The 12,153-nt window shown below is 36.5% G+C and overlaps 1 protein-coding gene across 5 annotated transcripts in view; it reads right to left on the bottom strand.

The window, feature by feature from the left end:
• The window catches only part of CBLB (Cbl proto-oncogene B), a 213,663-nt gene that overhangs the window by 61,067 nt on the left and 140,443 nt on the right, over positions 1–12,153 (bottom strand). For all 5 annotated transcript variants that reach the window (XM_059064285.2, XM_067034717.1, XM_059064287.2 and 2 more), the window contains exon 11: positions 10–195. In XM_059064285.2, the coding sequence (XP_058920268.1) occupies positions 10–195 (186 nt within the window). The remainder of the gene's footprint in view (positions 1–9; positions 196–12,153) is intronic.

Here is a 12,153-nt window from a genome sequence, read left to right as displayed (position 1 = left end):
TTGATTTACCTTTGGTGAACCAGTTGGGCTGCCACAGGGAGACCGAACTACGCCTTTCTGAATTAGATCCAGGCGAGGAGGCACTGGTGGCAGGCTTAAATGTGGGATCTGGAGAGGGTCTGGATGTGGCTTTCTTCGCTGTGCAAGGGGAGAGGATCCCGGTGATGTGACTGGGGAATTCTGCCTGTCAGTGCACTAGAATATAAAAAGAGAATGATGTTTATTTGATGTGTAAAGTACATACCTTTCAGTTCTTAAGACATTTGGTTTTGAGAATGTATCTGCCATCGCACATCTGTTAAAATAAACTCACTTAGTTTACTCTGATTAATAGATGGAAGGAGCTCACATTGTCCCTCAAGAGCAGTATTATGTAAAGAATAAATGGATTAGTTTCTCCTACATATCGTAGAAAGGGCCTAGGAAAAAAAACAGCAAAAGGGTAGTTTAAAAACAATCAAATGCAGGCATTCTTCTAGAAACCTGTCTACATTTTATGAGAAACACGCAATTCAGTAATGCATATTGCTCTTGGTTATCTGTATTATAGAAATTTCTTAGGTCTTTGGGTTTATAGTACATTCTAGAACTTAGAAATCATTTTGTTCCACATAAAATACGTATCCAGTGCATAATCTACTTTCCTACAAACCAATTAAATCAGACAGGGTTTTTAAAAAATTTGTGTATTTAAAATAAACAGGTTTAAGACCAGATATTTTCCCCCAAGCCTTCACATGGAAAATAAATCCTCAAGTTAAATGTTCTTCTTTAAAAACAATTAAATCTAGGAAAGTCTGTACTTCTAAAAATCTGACAGATTTCTATGCTATTACAGGGTTTCCATGTTATCTGGTAGATAAAAGAGCACCAAAAAGCCATCAACAAGTACTTTGATTTGTATATATGTGTGTAACCCTTTCTGTTTCAGAGGTGTGTGTGTGTGTGTGTGTGTGTGTGTGTTTGACATAACCTGATTCCTATTTGCTATAAAAGCCATCCTAATTAACCAGATAGCCTCACTAGGATAACAATATTCTGTTCTGAAATATCAAGCAGTTTCCTTTTCAAGGCTAAGTTACTACCTACCTCTTTGGAGACCTAGGCTTAATTTTTATACCTACTACATTAATCTAGCATGCCTTGATATTCATCTGTTTCCTAGTGCTAGTATTTATAAGGAGTTTTAAGCTTGTTTTTAAGCCATTTCCCCCTAACATTACTTACCTTGAGAGTAGTCAATGTCAACTGACAATTTAATTTCAACTCTAGCAATAGTGAGAAAGATTTAGCCATTCTGTCCTTAACTGAGATGTGATAATAAATTTGTGTTCATGTCCACACTTAGTTACATCATGGAAGGTCTTTTTTTTTCTAATTTACTAAAATTGTGGTTTGTCTGATGTTTTTCTCATGATTAGACTAGCATTATGTGTTTTTGGAAGGAAGGCCATGTTGGTAAAGTAACACTTTAACCATATCACATCAAGAGTCTACACTATCAATGTGATTCATCACTGTTGATGTTGACCTTGATTACCTGGCTGAGGTATTGACTGCCAAGGCTTCTACACTATAAAGCTACTTATTTTTTCTCCCAGTTTCCTTACTGTACTCTTTGCCTGGAAGTTACCATGTGCAGCCCACACTGAAGGAGTGGGGACTTATGCTTCCCCTGGGAAAGGCTTTTTAAAAATAAATTTGAGTATCTAAGCAGAAGCTTCTAGACCATATTTCAGGTATACTTGAATACTGCCACGACATTGCTAGACTGTCAATTCTTTGTCTCCCTCAATAGATGCCAAATAACTTAAAATAGGTCAATAAATTCAGATGCACTTTCACATGTAAATTTTAAGACCCCTTTCTTATTAATTTCATGATTCTTTTTTATATCTCTTACCTACTTAAATGAAGGAGAAAAGCAGAAACTATAGAGTCATAAGCTGATTTTCATGCAGCCAGTATTCTTAATAAAATAACATGACTTTTACCCCAAAGTCATGGAGCCTCACATGGTCATGAATTTGAACCTTACGGAGTAATACCAATCCAAAAATGATCACGGACAGAATAGAAAAAACTCCCTGTGTCAAACTAAGTGCATCACAGTTCGTAGCAATCAGATCAGGAGATGTCACAGGACATCTAATTCTCCAAATTCCCATTAAGGGTAAATTACATTCTCTAAGAACTAGAAAAAATGTTACCTGATAAAAATCCTTTATTGATCTGGTTATTATTCTTTACAAAAAAAGACTCAAGAAGCAAAGCTATCCACATGGTTCCTATCCTGTAAAGAAATAATTTTTACATAGATATACAGAGAATACATAGCACTTCATTGTTTCAGTTACTTGCAGAGAAATTTTTCACTCCTTGTTGCATTTACCGCAAAGACCTATGCTCCTCCAAGCACTTTTCTTCCACAACTACCTGCCTGCTTCCCTAATTACCTGGAACAGGAAGGAGAATCCTGACAGCCAGCAGCCCACCATCATCATTAGAACTTGACTTCTGGTTTAACTACTATTTTAATATTTAAGCAGTTACCATATTCCTAGTGTGTTTAAATAATGGGATGGACTTGATTTGAAGTGGGTGAACTGTTAAGATATTGAAAGGGTATATTGAAAATCTTTGGACAGACATCCAAACCACTGTGTGTGCTGCAGAAGTAACCCTGAACTTCTAGTTACCTCCAGACAAGCATACTCTCTACAGCCTTGTGAATGTAATCTGAAGCAGGACTTTCTTAAGAAAATTCATAATCCGCCTGCCAATGCAGGGGACATGGGTTCGAGCCCTGGTCCAGGAAGATCCCACATGCCACAGAGCTATAAGCCCATGCGCCACAACTACTGAGCCTGCGCTCTAGAGCCTGCGAGCCACAACTACTGAAGCCCATGCGCCTAGAGCCCGTGCTCCGCAACAAGAGAAGCCACCGCAATGAGAAGCCCGCGCACCGCAACACAGTAGCCCTGCTCGCCGCAATGAGAGAAAGCCCACGCGCAGCCACGAAGACCCAATGCAGCCAAAAATAAAATAAATAAAAATTTAAAAAATAGAACAATTTATATTGTATTCTCAAGGTGATTTTATACTGCCCTCCCAAAAGACTAATTCATTTTGAAGCATTACAGTAACTGTAAATTGGCTTAGTCAGAAGGATTTTATGGAGAATAGGTGAAGAGTATGTGAAGAAACAAAAAATATTTTATCTTTATTATGTGGTCTAAACTCACCGTAGCTTATTCATTTTCCAGAGTTCTCCTAAATTATAGTAAAATCCCCTTGTAAGAGTAGATAATTTAACAGTGCCCTTTAGATAATAATGCATTTTTCTTTGCTGAATCCTTTCTGTTGTCTCTGTGAACAATTCTGCAACTAGAATATTGAAACTTTGTATTAACTTTCATTGCTGGTATAATTCAAATGCTAACTGTGAACATTTGTAAACATTTTTAGTAGATGGTCACATTAAAGGTCACTTTTGATTTATTTGAGTAATCACCAGTTATATTTTTTTCCCTTCCTATTTGAAAGTCTAAGGAGAAGAGAAGTCTTACACAATGCTTCACATGCCCATTCATGTTATGTTCTTTGTCCCATTATCTACCATATTCTTTTATTTACCCCTCACTGATTTGAAAGAGCTCTTTATATATTATGATAGTGAACCCCTATCTTTTTCAATTGTGGGGAATAATTTTTTCTCAGTTTGTCTTCACTACTGCTCTTCTGGTTTTAATCTTCTAGAGAATAAATACAATTAATTAGTATAATAAAAAGGCATATTAATCAAGGGATTCTTAAAAGGATCATACCCTTTTTGCCACTGCATTACATGAAATCCTTTCTTTGTCACTCCTTAATCTCTATCTGTCCACTCTATTAGATTAGGACAAGGAAATGGAAAGCTAAGAAAAGATTAACTAGGAAAGCATAGGAAGCAGAAACTAGGATGTGGACACAGAATTAACTTTACAGAATTTATTGCACAATATAAAGAAAATCATTTATACAGAGGTAACTGCAAGAACTGGGAAGGATGGAATCATAGTTTCAAGTTATAGGATAGCTGATTTGAATAATTCCTTTATCTTGATTTTAGGTAATTCTCACTTTTTTCTAGTATTACACTTGCTCTCAGAACTTCAGAATATATGATCTTTTTTCATTTCCGTGCCTTTCAAAATATAAAAGCTGGGTGCCTTGATTCCTGCCTGTATTGTCATCACACCAGCATATTTGTCTAACAATTTCTCTTAAGTTCTTTAATGCTGGTTGTTGATAAGTAAGTTTAACAAGCTGAAATCCTGGTGCTCTAGAAATTTAAAAACCACATTTGATTCTTTTATGTCTACATATTCACCAATTTTTCCAAACCCTTTGCTTCATGAAATGAATAAATGCTATTCTTTATTTTTTCTGACAAAATTTACAGAATTCTTTAGCACTTAGAATAGGAGGCAAATGACTACCATAAGGAATAGAGAAATCTGAATTTGCAATTTTAACAGAAAATCCTGAGAGAAAAGGCCCAAGAAGTTAAGTAGTCAAAAGCCCATCTCAGCATGCTCCACAATTACCAATAATAATCAGGGACTCATTCTATTTTAGTCACTCTTCATTTTATCCATACCTTTTTTTTTTTTTTTTTTTGGTGGTACGCAGGCCTGCCACCATTGTGGCCTCTCCCGTTGCGGAGCACAAGCTCAGCGGCCATGGCTCACGGACCCAGCTGCCCCGCAGCATGTGGGATCTTCCCGGACCGGGGCACGAACCCGTGTCCCCTGCATCGGCAGGCGGATTCTCAACCACTGCGCCACCAGGGAAGCCCTATCCATACCTTTTAAAGAGCGATTTTATAACAGCCTTAATAAGATCCATTATTATGGAAATGGCAAAACATTTGGTAAGAAACTTCAAACCCGGCCAGGCTATTATTAAAAACAGGACAAGAGAAAACCTCTCCAATTACTAATAAGATGAGAGTTCTGACAATCCCAGAGATAATCAAAGTCAATTTTAACATTTCTAAGAAGATTTTTACTTAATGAATTTTCATATCTGAACAAGGTAGATACATGTATTATAAGGATGATGAAAAGGACGATATTTCTCTAAATGCGTGAAAATTAATGAAGGACATTGATAAAACTTTTATCACATAAAATATATTCTAAGTAAAACATTCTAATAAAATAGAATTAAAATAAAATATTCTAATATTTTCCTGCTACTAACTATCCTCTTGGTTCTTCTTCTGCTCATATTCATTTGTGAACATAACAAAATCAAAAGACTTTAAAATAATAGCTTATGCAGAATATTATTCAGAAGGTATCCATTACAGAACCATTTACATGCACACATATTCATGTGTAATTTGTAATATAAGTATAAATGATTTATGTTGTCTATTTTGGAGTACTGTACCATTGTTCCCTTTTAGATAACAAATGCTTATATGAGGAACATGGTGTAAGAGTAGTACAATCATTTCATACTTATCCACGGTCACACTTCAAGAAGTCTCAATATGTAGGAATTTAGGGAGAAACTTGGAGTGAAAAAGAAAAGTTCTCCCAACTTAATCTATAGATTGAATGCAATCCCAATTAAAATCCCAGCAAGTTATTTTTTAGATATGGTCAAATTGATTCTAAAGTTTAGATGGAGACAAAAGACCCAGAATAGCCAACAGGATAGTTAAGGAGAACAAAGTTGGAAGACGGACACTACTTGACTTCAAGACCTACTATAAAGCTACACTAATCAAGATTCTGTGGTTTTGGCAGAAGAATAGACATATAATACATCAATGGAAAAGAAACAGATCCTCCAAAATATAGTCAACTGATCTTTTGACAAAGGAGCAAACGTACACAATGTAGTAAAGACAGTCTTCTCAACAAATGGTGTTGAAGAACTGGACATCCACATGCAAAAAAAAAAAATCTAGACATAGACATTATACCCTTCACAAAATTAACTCAAAATGGACCACAAACCTAAATGTAAAATGCAAAATTATAAAATGCCTCGAAGATAATATAGGAGAAATCTAAAAAGTGACCACCAAATACAAAGGTCATCTAGATACAACACCAAAGGTGCTATCCATGAAAGAAATAATGGGCAAGCTGGACATCATTAAAATGCGAAATTTCTGTTCTGTGAAAGAAACTATCAAGAGAATAACAAAAAAACAAGCCACAGACTGGAAGAAAATCTTTGGAAAATACACATCTGAGAAAGGACTGTTCTCTAAAATATAAAAAGAACTCTTAAAATTTAACAATAAGAAAACTAACAATCAGATTTTAAAATGAGCCAAAGACCTTATCAGATACCTCACCAAAGATATACAGATGGAAAATCAATATACGAAAAGATGCTGCATATCATATGTCATCAAGGAAATGTAAATTAAAACGAGATACCATTATACACCTTTTTGAATGGCCAAAATCCAGATCACTGACAACGTCAAATGCTGATGAGGATGTGGAACAACAGAAACTCTTATGCATTGCTGGTGGGAATGCAAAATGCTACTGCCACTTTGGAAGAGTTTGGTGGTTTCTTACAAAACTAAACATACTCTTATCATACAATACAGCAATCATGTTCTTTGGTGTTTACCTAAAGGAGCTGAAAACTTATGTTCACACAAAAAACTGCACACAGATGTTTATAACTGTTTTATTCATAACTGCCAAAACTTGTAAGCAACCAAGATGTCCTTCGGTAGGTGAATGGATAATAAATAAACGGTGGCACATCCAGACAATGGAATATTATTAGTGCTAAAAAGAAATGAGCTATCAAGTCAAGAAAAGACATGGAGGAACCTGAATGCATGTTCCTAAGTGAAAGAAGCCAATCTAAGAAGGCTGCATACTGTATGATTCCAACTATAGGACATTCTGGAAAGGGCAAAACTATGGAGACAGTAAAAAGATCAATGGTTGCTGGGGATTTTGGTGGGGGAGATGAATAGGCAGAACACAGAGGATGTTTAGGGCGGTGAAGATACTCTGCATGATACTATACATGTCACTATACATTTGTGCAAACCCACGAATGTACTACACCAAAAGTGAACCCTACTGTAAACTATGGACTTTAGACAACAATGATGTGTCAATGTAAGTTCATCAATTATGACAAATGTATCAGTCTGGTGGGGGATGTTGATGATGGGGAGGCTACTACACATGTGTGGAGGAAGGGGGTGCATGAGAAATCTCTGTACATTCCCCTCCATTTTTTCTATGAACCTGAAACTGCTCTAACAGTCTTAGAAAACAAAAACAAAAACCAACCAACCAAAAATAAAAAAAGAAAAGTCATCTCAATGGAAAAATTCTGCTGTATTTCTCCCTCTAGGAACAGTAACAAGGAATAAGCACCTTGCTAGCTTACTAAGAATATGGATATTAAATTTGTGTGTAAACTGAGGTTCACTATTTTAAATTATTATTATTATTGACATTCCACTAATAACTTCAGTAAAATTTTTAGATACTACAAATTCGAAGCAATGAAGAGAAGGAAAATGGTTAGAAACTTACATACGGAGTAAGAGCTGACTGGAGTTAGAGCTCTCTTTGAGGTTTGACAGGGAGGTGGTCAATAAAACTGCAATAGGGTCTACTTTAAAGAACTGCAAACAGCCTCGCAAGTGGAATAACCCCAAGGGCCCTCTCCATTAACATGTTAAATATTATTAGCTACAAAGAGCTATACTGCTTTTCCCTAAAGTACCTTTTATAAGAGGGACATAATCTCCTAGCCTGTGAACAGCCTCTATAACCCTGAAATTTCTTTTGAAGTTTCATATTTTACTTTAAACATTTATATGAGTTTTGCATTCTAATCCAAATATATATGTGATTTTAATTCAAAGTTATGTTTCCCCTGTCTGCGCGCAACCTCCCCTTAAATCTGTAGCAAAACGTAAACCTGAAGAAGTATGTCACGTTGATTATAGTGGCTTCTTATGCCCTTTGGTTCATTCAGCCGCATAACCATTTTTGAGAAGTCAGGGAAGAGTGACATATAATTTAGAAATACTTCCATAAAAATGTCTGAGAAACAAGAACATCCTGGGAATTAAGGGAATTAACTTTAGCCACTGAAAAATGCCCTCATGTGAAAGTCCTGTTGCTGCCAAAATACCAGTTACAGTTGCTTTGAACAATAAGCAATTGCTATTTAGTTACTTAAGTTCTTCACCCTACTTTAGAGAATATATACTTAATCATTTTTTAAAATTAATGTTTATTGGAGTATAGTTTATATACATATACATATATCCACTCTGTTTTAGATTCTTCTCCCATATAGGTCATTTACAGAGCATTGATTAGAGTTCCCTGTACTTAACCATTTAAATTTACTTATGTAGAAAATAAGACAATTGTAAGCTTATCTAAATTACATAGTCCTTAAAATAATATGCCAGCAGAGATGTTCGCAATGTTGCATTTTCTCTGAGTTTTAAATCTATAAGATCGTTGTACAGTAAATTTAATGTGGTCATGTAATGTAATCATAATTATGTATACATTAATACAGTAAAGAAATACAACCAATTCTTGCCAAACCAAGCCAGTTTTGGTGTCTATTGCTTCCTAAACAATGACAGATAATAGTATCTAAAAGAAAAAATACTTCCATAGACATCTCAAAATACTGATACTTAATTCTCAGAAGCACAGCAATATTGTAGGAGTCTTAAATAACAGTATATAAAAAATAATGTTAATAACAACTGATACTTAACATTTACTATGTACCAGCACTGTTCCAATGGCTTTACATTCATTAACTCATTTAACCTCAACTCTCAGAGGTAGGGTTTCACAGACAAGGTCACTGAGGCACTGGGAGTTAAATAACCAATGCAGGCACATAGATACTAAGTAGCAAAAGTAGAACGTGAACTCAGGCTGCTGGACTCCAGGGACCATAACTCTCTGAAGAATAGTAGTTAAGAACAGTGTCACCACTGATCATTCAATGAGAAAAAAAAAAAGAAAAACAAAACTTTCTCAATGGCATATAACACAGGCCAGGCACTATGCAAGTCTCTGAGAATGAAAAGAGCAAGGCACGGCCTCTGCCCTCCATGAGCTCACAGGAGGCCAACCCAAAACTAAGTACAAGAGTTCAAGTGCTAGCTTCTCCTAAACTACTACATATTCAAACTATTTTCAAGGAATATGTGACAGTGTCTTCAAGGTCCCCTATATCAGGGGTCCCCAGACGCTGGGCTGTGGACCGGTACCAGTCCGTGGCGTGTTAGGAACCAGAGCCCACAGCAGGACGTGAGCAGCGGGTGAGTGAGCGAAGCTTCATCTGCCGCTCCCCATAGCTTGCATTACCGCCTGAAGCATGACTGCCCCTGGCCCTGGTCCATGGAAAAATTGTCTTCCATGAAACCAGTTCCTGATGCCAAAAAGGTTGGGGACCGCTGCCCTATATCATCACATTGCACTTGGACAAGGTAGTTTTTTCCTTTGATATTCACATACTAATACAGATAATGCTACTATTCTGCATGGAGAACTTTAAGAAAATCATTCAACAAAATGCAATTAAATGGCAAACAATGAACCTGTGACTTTGGATTGCTCACTGTCACCACGACTCTGCCCGTGTTACACAGCGGGAGAGGTGAGGACCGTTGGCATGTGGTCCGAATAATTCTTCTTAGGTGGGACTGTCCCACGGTTGCAGGGTGTTCTGCATCTCTGACCCCATCCACTAAATATCAGTGGTTCCTTCGACTTTTCAGTCATTGTGACAACAAAATATGTCCCCACATATTTCTGAATACCCTCAGGAGTAGAACTGCCCATACTTGAGAACCATGTTCTACATTTCAAATGCCTTATTTCTGAACTTCACTTTTGCTGTAGATTTTGTCCTTACTGCTCCAGCATGTACTTGAGCCCTGTGGTTGGAATCTAAGTCACATTAAAAAGGTAACAGTAGGGCTTCACTGCTGGCTCAGTGGTTGAGAGTCTGCCTGCCGATGCAGGGGACACGGGTTCGTGCCGCAGACCGGGAAGATCCCACATGCTGCGGAGCGGCTGGGCCCGTGAGCCATGGCCGCTGAGCCTGCGCGTCCGGAGCCTGTGCTCCGCAGCGGGAGAGGCCACAACAGTGAGAGGCCCGCGTACCGCAAAAAAAAAAAAAAAAGGTAACAGTTGCCTAAGAACACTGCAAAAACACTGTGATCTATACACATGAATTCTTTCCTCAGGATCAGGAGTACTATGGATCCTTTCTTCACACATTATTAGGAAAAGCAAGAATTAGATGATATATTAAGTTTTCAATTAGCAATATGTAGTTTAATTGGTGATGGCAGCATTAGGAGAATGTATAAAAAAAGATAAAGGAAGAATAATTCCTTTGACCTCTGGTCACACCTGTTTTTCCTCTTATATGGTCATTCATTAAAAATTTAAATATTGTTTTAAGAAAATATAATGTTTAAGAGCAAAGGAATTAATCTCAGTTCATACACTAGGTCAGCCTGTCAACATATCTTGTATCGAATCTTCATTTGTTTGTAATTTATGTGTTTCATGAATAACATTTTCTATCAAAGTAATTGCTAAGGAACTGCTGAGATTCTGTACACCTTTGGCAAAATGAAACAAAATTCTGAATAGCAATAGACATGTTTTCTTAGCTTTGATCTGACTGAAGTCAAAGAGAAGGATGTGATCTTATCAATCACACCCTGGACTTCCTCTAAGGGCTCACTCAGATCCAATTATCCTAGAAATTCTGACAGCTTGAGAACTCAGGCAATGGTACAATTTCAAGCAAAACCTGCAACACCTTCTAGTGAAACTCATAAAATAGCCTATTTCTAGAAAGGCAACCAATACACTGTATTATACATTTATAGGTTCTATTTGCTTCTGTATGATTAGCATTACTAAATAAACTTATAAAACAAACAATAAAACTACATTCTATATGTTCAGTATGCTACTATTTATAAACTCCAGCTGCAGGACATCACCATGGCAACAGGAATATACAAACAGCTCAGTTCTCTATGCTATGATGGAAGCATTACTAATTTAAGGAATGCAATATGCTTAAGACAGACAGAAACAATTTCACAAAATAGTCATCAACCTGTTCATAAAAGAGGAGAAAGATAAAGATGAGCATTTGAAATGGCAGATAAAAGAAAATTGATTCCTTTTGCTGGACCATGACTGACAGTCACTCGTGGAGTTGAGAGAATGAAATGTTTTTAAAATGAATGAATGAATGAGGCAACAGAAGGACTGAAAAAAACAGAATGGAAGAAAATCAGGTAGAAGAGCTATTGTGTCAAAGTGATCTGTGATATTTGTTCATAGCCTCATCTATAAGACAGAACTGAATAGAATCTATAATTTGGTATTTTGTACAGATATACTCAGTCTTCAGATTGGAATCAAAAAGATGCACAAAATCAGGCCACTGCCCTCACAGACCATGTGAACATGCATGTGCATTTTTTATTTTACTTAATAAACGCTAGGTACCGGGAAACACAAAGATAAATAAGATATTGGCACTGGCCTTAAGAATTAATAGTCTAATGGAGATGACAGTCCTCTAAATAAAACATAACAATTTAGTGTAACTCCTGAAGTAGAAGTACCTATAAAGTATTATGGGAGCATAATACCATAGCAATGTTTTTCCCAATTATTCAGAAAGAATTGATGCTTGTATCTACAGTAAAGTTTATGTTTTATTGAAAGTTAAGTGGCAGTGATTTACAAAATATTATAAAATTCACAATCTGTTTAAAATTGACTAGAGGCAGATCAGTACACATAAAGACATTTAATTGAAATATGATTCCTCAACTTAAATGATTACAGGTTCTTTAAATTTCTCCAATCTCTAACTGCCATAAGAAAGCATAGAAATGACACTGACTCGAGTGAAAGTTATGTTAAATGACACTGCTGACTGCTGGGACAATAATGTCTGAGAGCAACACCAGCCTTCTCTTTTTTGGGTAAACTAAAGAGATCATTGTCAAAATCTCTCAGCTCTCTCAAATAAAAAGCTCACCAGTGTGCCAGAGGGAACACAACATGCACGGTTTGAGAG

This window comes from Kogia breviceps, chromosome 5, assembly GCF_026419965.1.
Source record: "Kogia breviceps isolate mKogBre1 chromosome 5, mKogBre1 haplotype 1, whole genome shotgun sequence".
NCBI classification, from domain to species: domain Eukaryota; kingdom Metazoa; phylum Chordata; class Mammalia; order Artiodactyla; family Physeteridae; genus Kogia; species Kogia breviceps.
This window is presented reverse-complemented; position numbering and strand designations above follow the sequence as displayed.